Source organism: Narcine bancroftii, chromosome 6, assembly GCF_036971445.1.
Source record: "Narcine bancroftii isolate sNarBan1 chromosome 6, sNarBan1.hap1, whole genome shotgun sequence".
Classification (NCBI taxonomy): domain Eukaryota; kingdom Metazoa; phylum Chordata; class Chondrichthyes; order Torpediniformes; family Narcinidae; genus Narcine; species Narcine bancroftii.
The window spans coordinates 171703129-171728146 of NC_091474.1; the positions used below are offsets into that span (position 1 = coordinate 171703129).

Here is a 25018-nt window from a genome sequence, read left to right on the forward strand (position 1 = left end):
CTAGGTCACGTGCCAGAACAGAGGGATCAGCACCACCCCACCAATGGCAGTGGCAACAACTTGGGCCAGCCTGCCGACAACGCCGTTGGGGAATTGAATGAGGCGGTGTACGCACCTAAAGATCCCACCAGCAACACGACTCCAGCAGCCCCAATCCCAGCATCACGGTGGTCGCGCTGGATGATCAGGACCCCCTGACCGCTACAGCCCCTAACCTCCCATCAGTCTTTTTCTCTCCTTTTCCCTTTTTTTTACAGCCTCTCCATTCACCCCAGGTTCAGTTCTCAAAGAAGGGGTGAATGTGATAGTATGGATTCTATCACTGATGTATATATGTGTATATGTGTATATTGTAGTATAGGATGGCAGTGATTGGCTGAGAGCATAGCCACGCCTACTGGCAGGTCTTAAAAGGTTGCTCCTAGCCAGACCCAGATCATTCTGGATTGGTTGACCTTCATGTGATATGCTCCAGTCTTTTGTTAATAAAAGCCTTGGTTTGGATCAACAAGTCTTTGATTCTTTCAACGTGCACTACAACTCCCTTCCAATTCTAAATGCACATGTCTGTAATGTGTGTGTAAGTTTAGAAAAGTTATTTAATTCACAGTCCAATCTCATTTCTCATTCCTCCAAATTCACTGGTTGCAGGCAATTCTTATACTGTGCACCGAATTTAACATTTATGAAGTTCACCAGGCTTTGGTGCTTGAAAGGCAAATAGTTCCCACTCAGAAAGGTTCTTGTTGGTTTTCAGAGAGAAATTTGTTGTTCGCTGGACACCCAGAACTGATTCCTTGTAACCAGCCACTTCAGTGTCTTGCCAAAGAAGCTTGCCCCATCAGGGTTTTTCAGATGATAACCTCTTTCTTTCAGGTCACCATAGAGTTCCTTTCTGTTTCACTTATTTCAAGTGAAACACTAGGCAGCCAGTCCTCTCCTCTTGCATGAACCACAAGGGCTTTGACCAGGCTAAGCTAAGCACTCACAACACATCTTACAAATGGGGTTTTCCACAAGCTTGCCAGCTTGTCCTGTTCCAGTCACAGCTGCTGCTAACTGTAAAACTGCAGAACTGAATTACTTCTCTCTCAGAGAGAAAGCGTGTTTTACTCTCTCTGCTTGAAAAACCACATGACCCTCTTAGAAAAGAAAGTTCCACTCCAGACAGACAGCCAGCGGCCCCGACAAGTTCTTTCATCTGTTGCCTTTTGTAAACAATAATCCATTAGTGAAGTCTCTTGGGCACTCTCCAAAGCTTTTGCAAAGGCTCTTGGTGGCAGCCTGTCTAGCATGAGTAGAGCTCCAGTGTTTTAAATAAGATCTGTTTTAATGTGTTTGTATGTGACCTACACTGAAAAACCTTCCCCAATTTATTTTCCCAAAACATATCTATAATCTTTCACAACGCACGCACGCACGCACGCACGCATGGCAGTAAACCTGCCATAGCCACTCAAAAATATTTTTAAACATTTTCTAAAAATGTTCCAGTGAAAGGTAGATTTTTCTCTCTGAATTGTTCACCTAACCCAAGTAATATTTCCAGGACTATTTTTTAACTATTTCAGATTTATAGCATCTGCAGTTTTGTTAGGTGTTATAGTTATTTAGAAAATGGATATAGATAAGGAACACTAAGTTATTTGTGGAACTAAAAAGAAAAGCAATTGTAATTTCACTGCCCAGATAGAACCAGTGCAGAAATATTTCCACTGATCTTCTTGCATCAAGATCAGTAATGCTCTTCTTTTAATAAATTACTTCACTGCTTATAATTATACAATTATCTCTTCCAAATTTTGTGAACCATTTTCATCACCTATGATAATGCAAGTTTTTTTTTCCATATCCAGTCATTCTGTTATTGCACAAAAATGCTACAGGAACTCAGCAGATCTCACAGCGTCCATCAGAGGTAAATCTATATAATCAAAGTTTCAGGCGTGAGTCCTTAGTCAAGGTACTCTGATGAGACCTGCTGAGTTCCTCCATTATTTCTGTTGTTACTACAATCAAATCATCTGCAGATTTTTGTGTTTCACTTGAATTATGTAATTACATCAGCTTGGTATCACACCCACTTTTCATTGACATACAGTTCTTACTTTGTGTCATATTATCAATTGGAACTTCTCCCTTTAGCTTCAACTAAAATGAAGGAAAGGCAGCTTCTGATTAATTGGAGCTGGTGTTTGCAATAAAACATTTGAGGATTGTAATCCCATTTCAGGAAGAAGGTCAAAAGGTTCTGACATGTAAAACAGAGTGTAGAAATGTACTACCTGTATTAACTCAGGGCTCAGTAGCTACATCTACAGTCCTTGTTCATCTTGTTCTGTTGTTGATCAACTTCCAAGAAAGCATATATTAAAAAATTATCATTGTATACATTCTAGTTACGAGGTGTGCACCTCCCAGAACATCACATCACACTGACCATCTCCTTTCTCCAGATGGACTGCTATATTAAGTCATGTTCATCCTTTATTCACCATGTATTTGAGTTGTTTTTGGACTGTGCATTCATTTGATGAGTTAAACGTTTTAGAGCAAAGGATGAAGTACCATTGAGGGTGTTCAGCTGGTAGTAGTATGAGAGGTAGAGGACAAACCAATTGGCCAGAGGACCACCGTGTATGTTGCCTTGACCGCTGATATTGATGAACTGTTTTCAAAATAATGTAATATCAGTGTGCAGTGAAGTGGGATTCACTGATAGTATGTTGTGTTGATAGCTGGCTCCGCTTCCCGGCTCAGTTTCCGTTTGCTCACATATAACCCCGGTTTCCTGCCGAAATCCAAAACCCTTCTGAAGACCACTGTGAAACCCTCCCTCAGTTATAAGCTAATAAAAGCATTTGTTCTCTCTCCAGTTGTGAGAGCTTTTATTTACAATTTTATTAGCATATTCCCAAGAAGGTGGAAGCGCTACTCAAGCCAGGGATGCAGCTGATAGACCCTCTGTCCCCGACATAGCTGACTAGACTGCTTCCAGGCCTACCTGAACATGACCAGAGACATCTTCCACAACGATGAACTCAGGAGGTTTGAACTCATTTTGAGGGCAGGAACAAAAGGGTATGCAGCCATCAGGGACTGTATTACATATGATGCTTTTGGCTTGGTATTGAAGGCTTGGTATCTGAAGTTGCAAAATGAGGTCCTAGCGAGGCACCGACTCGCTCTACATCGCCAATGGCCAGGAGAAACCATCGATGACTATCTGCTGGATCTGAAGATGTTTGCCAAGAAGTGCAGGTAGGAACTTGCTCCGGGTCGCATTCATGAAGAACAGATCCAGGACACTCTAGCTGCGGGGGTCCGCTAGTGGTACATGCGGCAGCGACTACTCAAGTCAGGTAGGAAAGACCTCACTAGTTACGTTGAACTGACCAAATCGTTGGAACAGGCCAAGCTCAATAACGATGACCTCAAAGCCAGTGAGCTCGCTCACCCAGGTGACCCCTTCCAAGGACCGGCTGCTCCCACTACCCCAGCCCTAACAGCTGCCACTTCCCATACTAGGGAGTGCCCCCATGTGAGAGAGTGCTTTTTCTGTGCCAAGAGTCAGCATCCCTGATCTCGTTGCCCAGCTAAAGACTCAGTGTGTTCCAGCTGTGGCAAGAAAGAATATTGGGCAAGGGTTTGCTGTGAGAGGGAAAGCCCGAGGAAGGCCATGGCCTGCACCGCTTCCAGATCTGATTCCAGTCCCAAGCCGTCTCCCTGAATTCACTCGAACCCACTTGCTATGATACATGCCAACAAAGGGTGGCAGTGAGGAAATGGCACAAAACGGTTCAGTGGCCATCTTGCCGCAACTCACATTCAAACTCTGTGCCTTCGTCGGAGGAGGGCAGCCATCTTGCTGCACTATGAGGTTGACGCCATCTTACACAGGCAGGCAGCGCAGGACAGTGGGAGCCACCTGAGTGAGGAATATGGAGTCTCTGGGGTCCTGGCCTTGATGGTTTTGGACCAGGACAGACCTCATCAGTTCAGCAACCCCATAGTGACTGTGAAGTTAAATGGCCATTCCACTAAATGGCTAATTGACACAGGCTCTACTGAAAGCTTCATAGACTCGCGCAGACTGTGCAGGAATACAACCAAAAGATGTATCCATCCAATTACTGCATGTTCTTTGCATCCCATTTGCATTCTACACATATTGAACAACATTTTATAGTGTACTTGTCCTTTGAAGGAGAAGGAATTTTGTAAAATTTGTGTGTTTATACTTGATGAATTGTGCGCTCCGGTGTTGTTGGGGTCTGGACTTCCTGTGTTACCTTAAAAGTGTGACCTTGGAGTATTCTGATCCCCTCCCCCCTGTAATGGTTCAGAATGGAGGGCCCCTAAAATCAGAACCCACAAGCAAGCTTCTCCACATTGAATATCGAACCCACCTCTCTTCCCGAATCTGTCTTCAAACTGCAAACCTATTGCTACCGAGGTACAGTACAGCAGACCGAGTTTTCATAAAGTCTAAATAAGACACAGCATCTGCTTGATGAAGGTATCATTGAACCTAACCCATGCAGAGCACAAGTGGTAGTGGTAAAAGGGGAAAACAAGTCTAGGCTAGTAATTAACTAACACTCTTGGACGCATACCCCATCCCTCGAGTTTCGGTCATGGTGAATGATATTGAGCAGTATCGGGTCTATTCGACCATTGACCTGAAAGATGCTTATCACCAGCTGCCAATCCATTCCGAGGACCATCCATATACAGCATTTGAGGCTAATGGTCATCTCTATCAATTCCAAAGGGTACCTTTCAGTATCACTAATGGGGTTTCTAGCTTCCAGAGACAGATGGACAGAATGATGGATAAGAATGGGTTGAAGGCTTCCCCTACCTTGATAATGACACCATTTGTGGCCAGACATTGGAAGACTATGATGCAAACCTCCAGAGTTTTCTCCACGCGACGTAAGCCCTGAACCTCACTTACAACTCTAACAAGTGTGTATTCAGGACTAAACATCTGGCTATCTTTGGCTATGTTGTGGAGAATGGCATCATTGGCCCTGATCCCCAGGACCACCAAGGCTTTGAGGAGATACTTGGGGTTTTATCATATTATGCCCAATGGACCCCTCAATACGCTGATAAGGTTCACCCTCTCTTAAAAGCCACTAATTTCCCCCTCTCGGCTGAAGCCCAAATGGCTTTTAACTACCTCCAGAATCACAATGCAAAAGCTGCCATGCACACAGTGGAGGAGATTGTACCTGTGCAAGTGGAAAGCGATGCTTTGGATGTAGCCCTGGCTGCTACCCTCAACCAGGTGGGCAGGCCGGTTGCATTTTTTTCCTGGACATTACAAGGCCACGAGCTCCGGAGCCCATCTGTGGAAAAGGAGGCTCAAGCCATTGTAGAAGCCATGAGGCACTGGAGACACTACCTGGCTGGTAGGAAATTTTATGCTCCTCACTGACCAGCACTCGGTCATATTCATGTTTAATAGTCAAGAGGGTAAAAATGAAAAATGACAAGATTACTAGGTGGAGGATCAAGCTCTCCACCTACCAATTATGACATTTCCTATCAGCCAGGAGCCCTTAATGACCCTCCAGATGCCTTATCCAGAAGAAGCTGTGCCTCTGCAAGCACCGGCCAACTGTGGTCTCTGCCATCCAGGGGTTACCTGCATGGCTCATTTTGTCAAGGTGCACAATCTGCCCTACTCCATGGAAGAATTCAAGGAAATGACCAGGTCTTGCCAGGTCTGCATGGAGTGCAAGCTGCACTTCTACCACCCTGCAAAGGCACACCTGATCAAGTCATCTAGGACCTTCGAATGGCTCAGTGTTGATTTTGAGGGACCTCTCCCCTCCAAGAACAGGAGCACCTTCTACTCTCTATCATTGATGAGTACTCCCGCTTCCCGTTCGCCACTCCATGTCCAGACACGTCCACTTTGTCAGTCATAAAGACCCTAGTTTCCATTTTCGCCCTGATCAGGTATCCAAACTATATTCATAGTGACCAAGGCTCATTCTTTATGAGTGACAAGCTACATCAGTACCTGCTGGTGAGGGGCATTGCATCCAGCAGAACTACTAGCTTCAATCCTCAGGGGAACGGACAGGTTGAAAAGGAGAATGATCTGCGAGGATGTCAAACTGTCCTTGAAGTGAAAAGGCCTTCCAGACTCAGGCTTGCAGGAAGTCCTCCCTATGGCGCTCCATTCCATCCGGTCAGTACTATGTATTTTGACCAATGGTATTCTTCATGAGCTCCTATTCAATTTTGAAAGAAGGTTGGCATTGGGAATTATACTCCCAACCTGACTCACCACTCCTGGTCCTATCCTTCTCAAGAAGCACTTGAGGAGAAGCAAGATCAACCCCCGGTGGAAAGGGTGACACTGGTCCATGCCAATCCCACCTATGCCTATGTGGAGTACCTGGATGGCAGAGGTGACACAGTCTCCATCAGGGACCTGGCACCTGCCAGAACAGAGGGTCCATTGCCTCAAGTGCCCTGCAAGCCATGGAGCTCATTTTCGCCAACCCCAGTCAGGATCTCAGGAGGAAAGTGCATCCTCCTCCACCATAAAGCCAACCTGCCTTTTCTCCCACACAAGGGGACAAGGAGACCCAAGGAGTCCAAGGTCCCCCAGTGCTAAGGTGCTCCACCAGGATCTCCAGACCCCAGGACTGCTTAAATCTGTCAATTTGTAAATAACTGTAGTTTTTCAAATGTTTTTCTTCTCTGAACCCATGTTCTCTGTCTTCATTCACAGACCCCAAATTCTGCAGGAAGGGGTGAATGCAGTGAACTGGGATTCACTGGTAGTGTGTTGTGCTGATGGCTGGCTCTGCCTCCCAGCTCCACCCCCCAGCTCCACCCCCATGCTCACATACAACCCTGGTTTCCCACCTAAACCCAGAACCCTTCTGAAGACCATTGTGAAACCCTACCCTCAGTTATAAGCTAATAAAAGCATTTGTTCTCCCTCCAGTTGTAAGCTTTTATTCATGCTACACAGTAAAGGCACTAGAAATTGTCAGTTTATATCTTACATGTTCATAGTTCTCTCCATCATTTTCTTCAACTGCAGTGTCTGATGTGGCAATCTAAACACATGCAGCAAGTCAGAGACCTGAATGTTGGTGTTTCTCCACAGATTCCCCACCTTTTGCCATAGCAAATGAATAAATGCTTCCTAGTTTCATAGATGGTGATTTATTAGAGAGAACAGAGAGGCAGCAGCATGGGTGATTTTATTGTTTTGTTTGGTATGTTGACATAAGGGCCATTGGTAATGAGGTGATATATGTGAGGTAGAAGGGACATAGCTGAATTAAGTGTGTTGTTTAAGACATGATTATCAGAATGGAAACAAATCTGGAACCACTCACCATTGATGTAGGAAAGTTTTTACAGGTGTTAGGTAAAACAACCAGTGACATATATATACTTGATAAAGAGCCCAGGCCTAAAATGTTAGTTACTCTTTACTTCCTATGGATACTGTGTGACCTGTTGAGCTTCTCCAGCACATTTGTGTTTTGCAGTTGCATACCTCTTTTGAGGTTATCTCCTTTGCAAATACAGTTTCTCCTACTCTTCTTACTGAGTTAGAACATGTATGAAACCTAGGTCTATGGTTACGAGCAGGAAGGTTTGGTCTATTATATTGAAGCATGGATGTAATCATCTAAAAGAACTACAGAATTTCCTTGAGTAAGGCAGAAAGGTCAGTCATGCCAATACGCACAGATATCCACTTGTAGCGACATTGTGATGAGAGAATGAACAAATGCTACTTGAGTGATAATCTCTGATTTCCCTTCTCTCCCCCTCTCTCTCCCCCCCCCCCCCCCCCCCCCCCCCACCCACCGCCATCGCTTTCTCAGTGTGATATATCTGTATGTCTCCTTGGCACTGTTTCCTGATATCAGGAGTTTATTGTCTGGGGAAGAAATATGTCCTGCCACTGTGGCACCATTGTTTAAATTGATCATTGATCTAGCCATTTAACCACACCTAAGGACAAGTTATATAGTCTGTAACCTGATGCCATGCTCCCTAATAGAAATACATGCTGTAATTTTAGATATAACAAAGTAGTTGAAAGAGTTGGAATGGAATCTGAGCACACAGGATTTGACAAAGTTACTTGCACTCTCTTGTCAGTGAGGAGTGTGACAGTGAGATCCATTGTAGTAATAAAACTGCTCATCAATCACTAGAACTGTTCCTGAGATACAAGGAATGAATCTTTCTCATTGAATAAGAAGAAAGTCAATGAGCCTGCTTTCTGACAGGTCAACGAATAGCTTTTGTACAAAATGCTGATTTTCAGTGTTTTCAATCTGTTTGTTTCCTTGAAAGATCTCAGGATTTCTTCATGAATTTACTAATATTTATAACAAAAAAGAGTGTTTTCTGCCTTGTTTGGGAATGAAATATCTAATCTTAAATATTGTGTCCTTTCAGATCAGACACTATGATCTGTATGGATGACAGATTGACTTTGTTTCTTTTCCTGACCTGTCAGGATGGCAAAGAAAGAATGTATGTGGAAGCACAGTGATGCTAGAATACACAATATTGTTCATTGTACATTGTGCAGATCCACAGAATGTTGTCAATGAATGGCATCAAAATGACTGTTGATGACATTATGCTGGTATTTGTAAAGTAAAGGATTAGAAATAGATAACATAACATAAGGGAACGAATCAACAATTACGTTTAAACAGAGTACTAGGCAGCATTAAACAGTGGACGCTGATTAAAAGGTGAAAGAGGGAGGTTTTACTTCAAATTTCAATTCAACTGCACAGAACTTGAGGGAAAAAGCTTAATGCAGACTTGCCACATATTCCAAGATTTCTGGGATTTCTTCGCAGTAGATAGAACAACAGCAAGTCTAGATAGTAGGCAGGAATTTCTTTCTCAACTTGGTGCTATCATTAGGTTTCATGGGTCACAATGGGCAATGAGGAGTGAAAATGGATAGGTAACAGCATGAGGCTTGACAACTTAAAGCTCTCAATCAAAAGGCTTTCCCAGTTACTATTCCAGTACCAGATTAAGAACCTTCAAAGCTACTACAAGATCTTATCAGGCACATGGCTACATCTGTACACTCTCTTGTCTCTTTGACTAGTTTCCTGCCACAGGATAGGCTTACATTGGCTTTCAAGTCATCAAAATTCACAGTATTTGAGAGTTCTCAGAAGCCAGAAAACATGGATTGGGTATTAGAGTAAACTTGCAGCCAGGACAAATATTGAAGAAGTTTGGTGCTGACTCCAGTGCACCAGGCACAGCCTTGAGTTGACTGGGGAGGGGGTGGGGGGGGGGAACCAAGACCAGAAATCAAACACTAGTTTCATTATCTACTGGACAGCAGTGATTCCCCACCCTCCTGTAAGTTTTGTAGATGTGGATTACCTGAAGCAGATTTCTCAAAGCACCAGGAAGGATGGACAAGTAATGTCACTGTGATAGCCTCCAAATCCACTGGCAGGATAAGTGACCCAACTTATCCAGAGCACGATCTCCAAAATTGCATACAGTTCTAATCACTCATTGCTCTTATTTCATGCTGATTTCAAAGTCTTAAAATAGCCACTCCAGGCTTTGTCACAGTAACAGGAGAAGAGTGAAAAATCTTCAATGATATTCAAGTTCGTTTATTATCGAAGTGCATACATGAGATTCTTTTTCCTGCAGACCAGGCAGAATTTCTCAAAGCTTCCTTGGTAGAATATAACATCATTACTGAACTGTGGAAATCCCTGTCCTGTTACCACTCAAAATGGGGAATCAAGGAAGGTAAAGAGAACTTTGGATCTCATCAGGAATGGCACCAGTAGCATACCACTTCCAATACAGCCTATCCAATAGTAACACTGAACATTTCCCACCAACTCTGTAAGTAATGGAGTTTGCTGATCCTGCCCTGGCAATCCACAGGTAGTTCCCAGAGCACTTTGAATTGAAGTGGGATATCTTTTACCCAAAGGAACTGCCTAAAAAATCCAATCCTGTGAAAGGAAGATATTTGGGATCATTAGGTTTAAAACAGAATTACATGCCATTAATTGTATTTTGCTCCTAAATGCTCACTGATTTACCTGTAATATAGAAGTGATCTCCTGAGAAACATAATCTCTAGAGCAACGTAGGTTCCCATATTGTAATTACTGCTGATGTTCTCAAAACTGCAATCACTACCCACTAGCAATTGCTTATGTAAAGGCCTTGCTAATCTCTAACAGGATGATGAATTGAGAAAAAAAAATCCCTATTTTTCATGCAAAACTGACTGGAGAATGATTTACTACAGTTTTTCTGGTTCCATATTATCAATTCAACTGGAGGAATATCATCACATGCATCTAAATGATTTAAGACAGATTTGTGATATAGAAATGATAATACTGATCTGCAATGTAACAGTTTTCATTTATGTCAAACACACCATTATATTAAATCACTTTATATTATTATGGAAATATATTTCAGTTTTGACTCTGCAAGTTCACTCTTTGAATGTATTCAACTTTGTCAACTATTTTCTTGTATCTCATCAGTTGTCATCTTAGTTAATTCAATTTCTTTGGGATAAACAATGACTTTTATTCCATGTAGATTACACTACATTGTGTGAATTATTTTAAGTTGGTGTGGCCATTGACGATAACTGCCATGTGGACATGAGATACCAGTCTAATTGCAAGGAAGTCCTGATGATTGGAGTGCAAGCTCATCTGCACAAAACTAATCCGCATGCATGTGTGTGTACATATGCACATTCACACACTCGAAACACACTCTTTCAATACATGGAGGGGAGCTCTGATCACATGGAAGCATAATGTTGCCCTCATCACTCCAATGCACCATCATCAGTGTGAACATTGGTGCATTAATTTATAATTGCCTATAGATTACTTACATGGTCAATCTTTTAATTTGATATAGTTTCTATCAGATGTACACCTAATAGCCTGAATACATCTAGGATTGTCTGATCTTGGAAGCTAAGCAGGCAAAGGACTGGTCAGTACTTGGAGAGGAGACCACCTAGGAACACCAGGTGCTGTAGGTTTCTGTGAGGGGCGCGGGACAAAGTGGTGACTCTCTGTCTGCCTTACGGTAGACAAAATTAAAGAATTTCATGTGTGTTACATCCTAAATATAGTATTACGTGACAATAATGAAACCTTTACCTTTAAATCTATTTTTCTGAAAATTCCCTCAAAACATAATTTCAGAATGTTTGTGTTTGCATAAAATGATGGGTTTGTGCCAGGTAGAATGTAGTTATGAAATTCACAAGAGATGATGAATACATGTATGAGTCTAACAGAAATGCATTATTTTTGTGTGGTAACTAATTTGGTTATTTACCATTCAGTTCAAAATGTTTTCTTCTCTAAGGTGTTGAAAATGCCAACTGATAATGAGGGATATAGCACCTGGGTGAATGGACAACCAACAGAATATCTCAATATAAGATGAATGGTTATAAATTAAAACGAGTAAGTTAAATATTAAAGCAAAAAGAAAAATAAGTCAAGGGAAAGAGAAAAATTGAAAAAAAAATTTCAGATCTTGGCTTTTGTGAGATAATTATCAACCTGAAAGAATGAGACTCTGGATTATAATGGTTAAATATTGGTATTAGAGAGGTTGATTGTCAATTAAGATGTTTTGTGGTGTTCAGTAAGCATTATTCTTTCTACCTATCAGTCCTAAATATTTGTGGTGAGTTTAGTTTGCATCGACAGTGCCAATAAAGCAACTTCACACTATACAAACCATGTCTGTGGAGAGGCAGATGGGAAAATATAATTTTTGCAAAGTTAGTGGTGGAACACATCCCTTGGATGGCAACTGAGGAGTATCCTTATTTAATGGAACAACTTCCACACACTGGAAATTACTTGTCCCTTTCAAGCCATAGATAACAACTAGTCTCTTTCTTTTTAAAATATCATATACAAAGTCTACTAATAGAACAAAAAGTATGTTATATCATATTCATATCACAAATTAATATAAATGTAATTCAAAAAATTCCATCCATATTTGTTGATTTAACATTATTTCTTAAAAATAATTCTGGATAGAAACCAATTGAGTTACATTATACCAACCATTGGTATAATGTCTAATTTGATGATATGATCTTGGACAACCATAATTAAATACATATATAATCAATTAATCTAAAAAAAGGGGGGGAAAAACTAAAACTAAACCTCCTCTCTCTAATCAAGGTAACCTTGTAGAAAAATTGTAAAAATAGGGATCAAATAGGAACCTTCAGAAACCAGACAGAAAATCGCCAGAGCATCCAAATTGCATAAATCTGCCAATCATGATAGTGTTCTCTGAATGGGGCCCACATCTTTTCAAATTTAAATTTTCTGGCTATAATGTATCTAATTTTCTCCAAGCTTAAATAGGATATTACATCATGTAACCATTGTGTATGAGGAGGTGAAGATTCATCTTTCCATTTCATTAAAATTGCTCGTCTTGCTATCAACATGCTTCTCTTGAGATGCAAACAAAAATATATCCGCTTCATGAGAAAATCCAAACAAGGCAATTAAAAGGCATGGAACTATTTTGATCTTAAAAATAGTTTATCAAGATTGAAAATTGTTTTCTCAAAATCTTCCTAAATCAGGACACTCCCAAACACATGGATCAATGATGCTTCAAAAATTTTGCACTTCTCACATAATGGATCAACATCTGCATAAAAATGAGATAATTTAATTTTGGACATATGTATTCTATGTACCATCTTAAATTGTAATAAACATTGTCTTGCACAAAATGAAGAATCATTAATAAAACCAACAGCAGAATATTGTGACAGATTATAGATATGTTTTTTTGGAGATAAATTGGGGAAGGTTTTCTAGAGTAGATCACACTTTAAAACAGATCTTATTTGAAATACTGGAGCTCTGCTCATGCTAGACAGGCTGGCGCCAAGAGCCTTTGCAAAAGCTTTGGAGAGTTCCCAAGATACTTCACTAATGGATTGTTGTTTACAAAAAGGCAACAGATAAAAGAACTCGTCAGAGCCACAGGCTATCTGGATTGGAACTTGCTGTTCTAAGAGGGTCATGTGGTTTATCAAGCAGAGAGAGTAAAACAGGCTTTTATCTCTGACACAGAGAGAGAAGGGGGTGAATTCAGTTCTGCAGTTTTACAGTCAGCAGTAACTGGTGGGACTGGAACAGGACAAGTTGGTAATCTTGTGGAAAAAAACCATTTGTAAAATGTGTTGTGAGTGCTTAGCTTAGCCTGGTCAAAGCCCTTGTGGTTCATGCAAGAGGAGAGGACTGGCTGCCTAGTGTTTCACTTGAAATAAGTGAAACAGAAAGGAACTCTATGGTGACCTGAAAGAAAGAGGTTATCATCTGAAAAACTCTGATGGGGCAAGCTTCTTTGGCAAGACACTGAAGTGGCTGGTTATAAGGAATCAGTTCTGGGTGTCCAGCGAACAACAAATTTCTCTCTGAAAACTGACAAGAACCTTTCTGAGTGGCAACCATTTACCTTGCAAGCACCAAAGCCTGGTGAACTTCATAAATGTTAAATTCTGTGCACAGTATCAGAATTGCCTGCAACCAGTGAACTTGGAGGAATGAGAAGTGAGATTGGACTGTGAATCAAATAACTTTTCTATGTTTATATACACATTACATATATGTGCATTTAGAATTAGAAGGGGGCTAAGTTAGGTTAGTTAAGTTAATAGTGATAAATTAAAGTATGATCCTGTTTTCAAGTTTAAAGATAATTAAAAGCAACTTTTGTTTAAGTAACCATTTGTCTTGGTGAATATCTATTGATGCTGTGTTTTTGGGTCCTCTGGGCTCATAACAATACCAATGTTCATCTGAAAATGTTATATTGAGATCATGTTCCCAATCATTCCTAATCTCATCCAATTGAGGCTGATCTTAAATCCAATAAATCATGATAAATACATGATATTAATCCACCATGAAGAAACTGTAAATTAAATTAAAAAATCAAGAATATATGAATTTGTGATTTGAGGAGAATCTTGTAATTTTGACTGAACAAAATGCCTAACTTGTAAATATCTAAAGAAATGTCTATTAGAAAGATTAAATTTAGCTGACAGTTATTTTGAACAAATAGGTCGTTATAATTTTTGATACCTAATCTGCACCATTCTTTAAAGCCTCCATCTCATACAGAGGGCTGAAAAAGATGGTTATCTATAATGGGACTAGCAGGAGGGAAAATGTTATAAGCAAAAAATTTGCTAAATTGAGCCCAAATTTCCTAAATTTTCAAGCCTTATCAATTTTCATCCCATATCTTTTTTTTTAACTCATTAGATTGGGACATTTCCTCATATATATAGCAGGGAAAACAACCACATATAAATATAGCACAGTTTCAAAAAACTAAAAGGAATGGGGGATTATTACTTCCAAATTTTTGATTTTATTATTGGGGATTAATATACATAATTTACTTTTATTATTACATTTTGATAAATTAGTGAATCACCATTCTTGGTAGAAATGGAACTAAAGTTTTCTAATAAAGGCATCTATGTTGGCAATTTTAGGTTTCGTTTTACCATTTTCCTTTTCTAAATATTTTAAATGTCACAGTACTATGAGTCACCGACGTTGCTCATATTATTCAGTCTGACAGTTTTTTTCCCCCAAGTGGACCACCAGCCATTTGAAGAGATTTAAAAACTCTTCTTTGACCTTCAAGGTTCAATAATGTGAGGCTTCCACCCTACTGTATGGGACTGAGTTTTATGATACATTGCAAAAACTCTTGCATGCTGGTCTGTGTCATTTGAGGAATTCTTGCCTTTGGGTCAATTAGAATCTATTATACCTTTGGGATGGTTTAGGAGTGTTTGATCAATTCCCTTTATCTAAAATGTGTTTACTTCCACCTCAATAATTTTCAGGATTAGATGAAAGGAGTGGATTTGTAATGTAAATATTTCAAAGTTCCTGCCTTTGACTTACACAGTGAGTTACAGTTTGGAACCTACTTCAACAAAAAACATGGAACAAATATTTGTAATTTCCCTTTGAACTGACATTCCCTGTTTATTTCAAATTATGGTGAACTGAACAAATACATGAATCCAGTTTTCGGCCTTCCTGATGTTGCGCTTACCTATCAAGGCTTTGAACTGCAGACTGGACTTGTAAAATGTCATGTTATCATTCCTTTTATGTTCCATTGAAAACTGCTGTTGCAATTAAATGCACAGGATGAAAGCAGGACCCTGAGTTCAAGGCACAGATTTGCACTGATGTGGAATTTCTGGGAGAGGTAAAACAAAATCTACACTGACTGCTGGGAGCTGGATCAAGGATACAGTGAAGTTAAACAGTCAAGTTTAATTTAAAAAAAAGTGAACACAAAATGTGTTTTTTTTTGTGAGGCAGGAGAGATGGAGTTCTCTACCAAGCCTTGAGGGAAGGTCTTGGGCTTCTTGCTGCATGGTCTCCTCCCCATGTTCTAAACTGTTCCTCCTCCCAAATGTGGCCACACCCCTCACAGCTAGGCACTCAGTTTCTCCACCCTCTACTCCTGTCATGGCCAACCCTGACCCCTATCTTCATCATTCATGCCAGCACCTTATTCCTAACAATTTCCCCCATAAATAATACAATTGTAGCCAGGTACCACTATAACTGGGAGCCAGGTACTCTCCACCCCTTTATGCCATTCCCCCAATCAAGACTGGAACTTCTCCTTGTTCAATCATGTTGATGGCCCCAACTACACTCTTCTCTGTAACTACCGGACTTGTGATTGCCTTTGGTCCACAGTTGTCTGTGGTTGCCTCTGTTTCCAGCCCCTATTCTGGTTGTCAATATGCCCAGACCATTCTTTAAAATAACTGCCATTCTGAACAGTCGAATCTCCACAGTTCCAGCAGCTTCCACTTTCTCAACACATTCCCCACTAATATCAAGGCTAATTTTATTTCAGTAAAAGTAGTGACTCAGTCAAAGAAAGAAAATAACTCCCATTTTGTTGCTGAACTTTGCGCAGGCCTTGATAACCTGTCAAAGGAATATTATTCAAAGAATGAGTGGATTGATGGCTTACAGAAGTTACTGAACTTAAAAGAATGAATCAGTAAAATTGAGATCTGCTGTAATTTAATGCAAATAGGTATATTCTGAGGTGTCTGGAGTTAATGGTGCTGAAAATGTATCCACCCAACCGTCTTAAACTCCAGAGTCATCTTCTTAAGTGTGGGCAGATACACAGCATGTAAAGTTAAGAAGCTTAAGATTTACCAGCTGGGAAATCTGGTATTATAGTGGGTTTTAAAATAAAAATGAGAGCAAAGACCATAGCGGGTTCCAAGTCACAAACTACTCTGGTGGAAGAAGACCAAGGATAAAGGCTCATCTTGCTTTGAACATGGTACATCACAAGAACAGACCATTCGGTCCACAAAGTCTGTGCACAACATGATGTGAAATTAAATTAAATCTCTTCTGCCTGGACTTGATTTGTACCTCTCCATTCCTTGACTATTCATGTGTTGATTTTAAAATCTCCTTAACTACTACAATTATATCTGCTTCCATTCATACACCTGGCAGTGTGTTCCATGAACATCCCACAAATAAACTTAGCCACATATTTCCCTTAAAAACTTTTCACTCTCACCTTAAGTGCATGGCCTTAGGTATTTGACATTCTTACCCAGGGAAACAGCTTCTGAGTATGTACTCTATCTATTACCTCTCATAATTTTGGAAACCTTTGTCGGGTCTTTTCTCTGCCTCCTGACGCTGCAGAAAAACAAACCCCCAAGTCTGCCCAACCTCTCCTTGTTGCTTATAGTCTAATCCAGGGAGGATCATGATAAATCTCTTCTGTATCCTTTCCAAAGCCTCCACATCCTTCATGTAATGGGGCAACCAGAATTGTCCACAATAGTACAAGCAGGATCCAACCAATGTTTTAAATAGCTGCAACATGGTTTATGATGTATGGGAGTTTATTGTCAAATACACAAGTACAATGTACTGATACAATAAAAGCTGAACAGCTGCATCTTCCTGATTTATGTAAAATACTCCAAAACAATTAAGCATAATTAAGCTTGCCATGAAGAGAAAAAATTATAGTAAATACAAAAGGAACTTAAAATGTAATACATAATAAACAATAAATATTCACGTTTTGGTGGTAGGGCTAAAAATGTGTTCTGTCAGAGCTAGAAACAGATCTTTAGTGATCTTGTCATAGTGTTATAGTTCAGGTAATACCTGGAGGTTCAAGAGACAATTAACCGTTGGGAACAAATTGTTCTCGAATGGATAGGTGCTGGGCTTCAGACGTCTGTACCTTCTGCCTGAAGGTAACAGTGAGAAGAGAGCATGGCCAGATTGATGGGGTCTTTAATGATGTCGGCTGCTGTACTCTTGTCCTTAGTGCCTCGACCAATGAATGAAGCACACTTGATATGAACCTTCAGGGACAAGCAAACATGCTGACAGGAATTAGCACAAAAGCAGCACTTATTTTTGAATGTGGTAACTAAGATCAATGACATCAGTGCTTTCGGCAATCCTATTAGTTCTGTCAGAATCTTTGTAGTGGCAATGCCTTGAAGATCCTTTCAATTTAAATTGAACGCATCTTTAAAGCGATTTTCTTTAAATGAATGGTAGTAAAGAAATAAAGTTTTGTGGGAAATCAGAATTACTTTTTCCTCTGGCACCGGTGATGATGAGGTTTAACTGCTATAATAGAGTGCAAGTAAATTGGCTGGGTTGAAGGGAAGTACCCCAGCCAAACTGAAAGGAGAAATGATCGTGCCCACAAAAGCACGATGGCACAAATACTAACCATGGTTGAGGGTTGGTGGGTGTGGAAACCTGTCTGGTTAAAAATTGGACAGAAAATTGCCCTTTGTGCATTTTATCTTGCCATTCTAATAAAACCTGATGTAAGTGTGGCCCAACCTCTGCAGATCAAGGTAGATTTAAAGGAAATTTGCACTGGGAATGATGTTACTCTATGGAAATTTGAAATGGGTAATGCATCACTAGGCACAAGTGCAATTCATGGTCAGAACTCTGGAGGAACATTTGCAGTGGTGTTATTTGATCTGGACAGATCATAATTGCATACTACTCTGGGAATAACTGTTTTCATACATGCTCTGAAAAGTGACATTGTATTTGCATTTTCAGGCCTTCATGATTTTTAAAAATAGCTGAAATTATTCTTCACAAACAATAACCATTTCTACTCAGTGTCAAGGACCCATCAGATTAATTTGAATGAATGCTGTGGGGCACAATTGAAATACAACTTGTAGACATCCAATCCTGTCGAATCTTGAGCTTTGTGGCTTCTTGTGCATTATTGCTTTTGTGAGTTGTGGAAATTTGATTTACAATTAATGTAATTTTACATGGAATGCCTTTGTGGAAATCTATCACACTTTGGCTGGTGGCTCAATCTCATAACACCTTCATAATTTAATGCTTCTAGCTCACCACTTAAACTGACAGTTATCATTTTGATGTTTGTAAACTTGCATACAAAACTTCTATCTGAGCATATGCCATTTAAAAATATTGTGAGTATTTATAATTTCAACACAAATTGTTAAAGGCTCCATTAGTTACACCTTGACAATTTGACTTGCTGACCACCATCCCTACTCTCAATTTCCTGGCATCTAGACAATTTTTTTTAGCTAGTTCTACATGTTGCTTTGAGTATCATGAGCTTCAACTTTAGCCAAGTCTCCTAAGATGGACTCTTTATCAAATATCTTGATGAAATCCTTACAAGGAATATCCATCACCATGTGCATTTCATATCAGAAATGAGAATACCAAAGTTTAAGGTCATTGCCTTAGATACGCAGGCCTAATTCATCTTACAGAGGAAGGAAAATACTCAGTCGTCTCCCCTAAACATCAGATTTGGCAATGTTTGGTGCTTGGTTTCAACAAAGCTGGGTGAGAGTATTTGCACAGCTGAATCAGATTATTGGTTTAATCTTCACTCCAGCACTTGAGCATATTGTAATGAATCATCAGACCAGATGATTAGGCAGTGTTACTTTGGCAGAGTTGATGCAATTTGAAAAAGGCTGGATGTGTTACTGAGAGAAAAATCCTTCCCAATGCTATATAACAATCTGACAGTTCATATTCCTGGAAAGTGCAGGCAGCATTTTATTTATAGATGAAAAACAAAAGGAATTGAATTCAAAATTGTCAAACTGCTGTTTCATCTTGCTTTTCTTGATTATTTGTTCAAACTTTTGGAGCAGGAAACCATCCAGGTAGCCACCACATTGTTAACTGTGAAATATTTCTGTTTGTTTTTAAAAGACATAATAAAATCATAAATCTATGGATGTTTTTGAAAGACTGTTCTAATTTATTAATTGAACTAACATGTTTTATTTAGTTGGTATTATCATGCATGAAAGGCCAAAACGGTTATGTTATACCAGAGATTCCATAGTTTTATGTAAAATGCATTTGACGACTGAATTTTTTTGCCTGCAAATGTATATAAACTTGACTAGTTGCTGAAGTAATTAAACACAATGCAGCTATGTGAACCTCTAATTATGTCCTCCTATTATGTTTCTTCCAGAATGCCAGTCCACCTTAGCTTTACAGATTATGACTAAACGATGTCACAGGAAGAGAAGTTGCAGTGTGTACGCCAGCTCGTATGAGTTTGGCGATCCTTGTTATCCTGGAATCCGCAAATTCCTCAATGTTATCTATACCTGTGGTAAGGCAATGTAAATTGGTCTGAATGTTATCACTATTCAACAGCTCTTCAATGAACTTTTGTAAATCTAACTCAAAATTCTTGATCGCTCGAAAAGATTTTGCAAGTGATTTTTTGCCCCCCACCCCCCCCCCCCCCCCCCTTGGAACTCCGGATCGTGCATTAAAACCAATCATCCTTGCAGGTTACTTTGCTGCAGGATTTGATGTGATGGTGGGGATAATGATGATCCTTTGGGATCAAGACGTAGAGCAAGTTTCATGTTCAATTAGTACAGTGGGCTTTACATTTGTGATCTGTACTAAAATTAACCCATTTTATTCATTTTGACAATACTTATTGATATTATTTTGGGATATTCAACATTTTCCATAACTCAGATTTAAGTTAAAGTTTATTGTCATCTGACTATATATCTATCTATATATACAACCAGATGAAACAGCCTACCTCTGGCCCATAATGTGCACACACAGTACATCCTATACACAAATGATATGTTTACTTAGTGACCCAAAATAAATATATAAAAATAATTAATGGGTTACCACAACTGTTCAACAGTCTCATCATCTGCAGGAAGAAGCTGTTTCCCAGCCTGGCATTCTTGATTTTATGATACTGTACCTTTACTTGAAAGTAGTGTCTCAAAGATACTGCAGGTCCTCAATGATTCTCTGAGCCCAATTTAAGCAGCATTCCATGTAGATATCAGTAATAGAGGGAAGGGAGACCCAAGTAATCTTCTCAGCAGCTTTAATCACCTTCCGTACTGACCTCTGATCTGATGCTTTGCAGCTACAATACTATACTATAATGCAGACAGCCAGGGCACTCTCTATTATGCTTCTGAAGGATGGTGGCCATTAGCCTTGTCCTCCTCAACGTCCTTAGGAAGTGTAGGTACTGCTACACCTTCCTGATTAATGAGGAGGTGTTGCAGGTCCTTTAAATGGATGCCAAGGAACTTTGTACTTCCCATTTTCTTTGTCGCAGATCCATTGATACGTCGTGGGGAGTGGTCCTTCATACTCCTGAAGTCCACAATCATATCCTTTATCTTGTCCATATTGAGACACAGATTGTTCCTCTTGAACCACTGTATATGCTTTTCAATCTCCTCTCTGTAGGCTGACTCATCATTGTTGCAGATGAGGCCTTTACTGTTGTGTCATTCACAAACTTGATGATTCCGTTGGAGCTGAACCAGGCAGTACAGTCATGAGTTAGCAGCACGAACAATAGCAGGCTGATCATGCAACCCTTGGATGCGCCAGTGTTCAATTTGATTGTGCTTAAGGTTTGTCTGCCTACTCGGACAGATTGTGGTCTTTCAGTCAAGAAGTTGAGGATCTGAGTTGCTGAGAGGGGTACTGAGTCCCAGCAAGAACAGTTTATCCACCTACCTAACAGGTATGATTGTGTTGAACGCTGAGCTGAAATCAATGAACAACAGGCTGGTGTGTGAGGGCAGGACAGAGTAGAGGGTTAGCAATTGTCAATTTACCCAGTTTTATGATTTAAAATTTGATAGACTCGCAGGTAGGAAATGTCTTCCTTGCAGAAAGAGGATGCTTTTTAAGAAATAAGTACTTCAGCAGGAGTAGCTGATGAGATAAAAATTAGTGACAGGAGAAATATTTTGTGAAGAAAATAGGCTTTGACTGTGGATGGAGTGGTTATCCTAAGTTACTTCATTTAGAACCACAGCTCTTCCAGACTCATCCCAAACTGCAAAATGTAATTCTTGGGATCTATAGCAACATAAAAATAGATTTGACTCATTTACTTTGTATTTAAGCAAAGTAATATTACATTAGACGGCAGGGTTAGTGTAATGGTTAGCAAAATGCTATTACACCGTCAGCAACCTGGGTTTGAGCCCAGAGCTGCCTGTAAAGAGTTTGCATGTACTTCCCATGTCCATTTGGGTTTCTTCTGGGAGCTCTGTTTTCTCTCACCATCCAAACACCTGCGGGGTTTTAATTAGTTATTTGGGCGGCAGGGGCTCATGGGCTGGGAGGGCCTGTTATCATGCTGTATTCTATGTCTAAATTTAAAAATTAAAAGATGAACAAATGTCTTATTCCCTTTTCCATGGAACTCTGCTTCTCCATTATGAATAGTACTTATGATATCATATGTTATTGTGAATCTGCCTATTTCACTATAAATGCTGTAGTCTGTGTGTCCGGCATTCCTTTGGGCAATTTAGAAATCAACTGTCAAAGGTTCAGCAAATGGTTGTTAGAAAATTGGTTTTAAAAATGATCTTTTATTGTGTTCTCCATCAAAGTTATGAATTTAATCACTGCAGGATCCTGTACTTTTTAACCTTGAGACTTCTTTTGCACCTGTGCTTTTATCCTTTCCTGAACTGCACTCAAAAGGCTTGCCCTCTTTTTTCAATCCACTGCTTTTGCCAGATAATTTATTGCTTGTCAATGTCAGACAATGTCAACATTTTTAGTCTCCTCTCTAATTTAGTTATATTAAAATAATACTTCCAACTCTTGGTCTATTATTAACTATTTTTTCTTTTAACCTTGTCTGCCAAGTCATATTTTTGTTTGATTTTAAATTAGATACATTTAATAAGTTATTACTCTCACAATTTAATTAGGAGAAAAGTTGTATTTAAATACTATTTGTTTCTTTGCAACAGTCCCATAAATTGAACTGCATTTTGGAGCACAATTCGTGACTGTCTGATCACTACTGGTTAAATGTGATTTACTACTGTCTGATCACTACTGGTTAAATGTGATCTACTATAGTCTGATCACTACTGGTTAAATGTGATCTACTACTGTCTGATCACTACTGGTTAAATGTGATCTACTACTGTCTGATCACTACTGGTTAAATGTGATTTACTACTGTCTGATCACTAGTGGTTAAATGTGATCTACTACTGTCTGATCACTACTGGTTAAATGTGATCTACTACTGTCTGATCACTACTGGTTAAATGTGATCTACTACTGTCTGATCACTACTGCTTAAATGTGATCTACTAGCATTCAAACATGTGAACAAATGAATTAACAAATGTTGAGTTTTCTAAGAAAGTTTGATCCTGAAAACTGAAACTTCAAAATGTGGCAAGTGGATAATTTAATCTCTGTCTGCTGTACCTCCTGCTCTTGGTAGCAATAGTTTTGCAGTCCAAGGACCAATTCAGTGTGGAGAGGTTGCATGTGGGTTCTGATTTTAGGGGCCCTCCGTTCTAAACCATTATGGGGGGAAGTGACCAGAAAACTCCAATGTCACACTTTTAAGGTGACACAGGAAGTCCAGACCCAACAACACCGGAGCACACAATTGAGCAAGTATATACAGGCGAATCTTAAAAAATCACCCCCTTCAAATGACGGATATACTAAACAGTGTTGTTGAATACGTGTAGAATGCAAATGAGACGCAAGGAATATGTGATAATTGGAGGGATACATCTTTAGCTTGTACTTTTGCACAGTACTAAAGCTTTTAGTAGAGCCTGCATTGATTAGACATTTAGTGGAATGTCAGTTTACCTTTTCAGTCACTATAGAGTTGCTGAGCTGGTGAGGTCTGTCCTGATCTAGGACCATTCGAAGCTAGGACCCTGAGAACTCCATACCTCTCACTCGAGTGGCCCCCACCGTCTTGGGTTGCCCTGCATGGATAAGATGGAGTCGACCTCGTGGTGCAGCAAGATGTTTGCCCTCCTTCCTCCTCTGACGACGATGGCGCTGAATTAGAATTTGGGTCACGGCAAGATGGCCGCTGAGCCTTTTTGCACCGTTTCCTCACTGCCACCCTCCGTTGGCATATAGCGCAGCTAGTGGGTTTGGATGAATTCAGGGCAGACGTCTTGGGGCTGGAATCTGATTGGGAGCGATGCAGGCCGCAGAATTCTGTGGGCTTCCACTCATGCGGCAAACCCTCGCCTCATGCGGCAAACCCTCGCCTCATGCCCTTTCTTGCCACAGCTGGAATACACTGAGTCTTTAGTCAGGCAACAAGATCAGGGATGCTGACTCTTTACATAGAAAAAGCACTCCCTCGCATGGGAATGCTCCCTAGCATGGGAAGCGTCAGTCATTAGGGCTGGGGTAGCGGGAGCAGCCATTCCTTGGAAGGGGTCACCTGGGTGAGCGAGCTCGATGGCTTTGAGGTTATCATTCTCAAGCTTGGCCTGTTCCAATGATTTAGCCAGTTCAAAATGGTTAGCCAGGTCCTTCTTTCCCAATTTGAGTAGTCGCTCCCTCATGTACCTCGAGCAGACCTTCGCGACTCGAGTGTCCTGGATCCATTCTTCCTCACAAATGCGGCCCATAACCGCTTTGTACGTGCACTTCTTGGCAAGTGTCCACATATCCAGGAATTAGTCATTGATAGTCTCTCCTGGCCATTGAAGGCGTAGAGTGAGTTGGTGCCTCGCTAGGACATCATTTTGCAACTTCAAAAACCGAGCCTTCAAAGCCTTGATGGCAGTGTCATATGTAGTGCAGTCCCTGATGACTGCATACCCTTTCGTTCCTACCCTCGAAATGAGTGTGAACCTCCTGGGTTCATTGGTGTGGAAGTCTCTGGTTTCATTCAGTTAGGCCTGGAAGCACTCTAGCCTGTACGTGAACTTCTCAGCCACATCAGGGGACAGAGGGTCTTATCAGCAGTATACCAAGCTTGAGTAGCGCTTGCATCGTTTAGGGAATAAGCAAATAAAATTGTAGTGTGAATAAAAGCTCTCACGACAAGAGGGAGAACAAACACTTTTATTAGCTTATAACTAAGGGTAGTGTCTTACAGTAGACTTTGGAAGGGTTCTGGGTTTAGGTGGGAAACCAGGGTTATATGTGAGCAGATGGGGGGGGGGGGGGAGAGTGGTGGAGCCAGCCATCAGTGCAGCACACTACCAGTAAATTCCAGTTGACTGCAACTGCTAAGGTTTAAATTATGGATGGGGGTGGGGGAGGGGGGGTCCACATGGACAGAACTGTTGTATGATTATATTGGCAGTTTATATTAGCAGTGTTGACTGATGTGAAATACTTTTTAATGGGTATCACAATATTATCATTCTTCCTTTTCTTTCCACCCATTCTTCTCTAGACCAAGCTCCAAATCAATGGAACCTCCTTCCCTCTAATTCCAAATACCATTTTAGCACTCCTGATAACTGCATCACTCTCCATATTTAATATTACATTGTGTAAACCAATGC

General features: G+C 40.3%; 1 protein-coding gene across 1 annotated transcript in view; it reads left to right on the plus strand.

The window, feature by feature from the left end:
- The window catches only part of LOC138736749 (protein eva-1 homolog C), a 336320-nt gene that overhangs the window by 196621 nt on the left and 114681 nt on the right, over window positions 1-25018 (plus strand). Inside the window, exon 5 of the mRNA XM_069886753.1 lies at window positions 19666-19809. Within this exon, the coding sequence (XP_069742854.1) occupies window positions 19666-19809 (144 nt within the window). The remainder of the gene's footprint in view (window positions 1-19665; window positions 19810-25018) is intronic.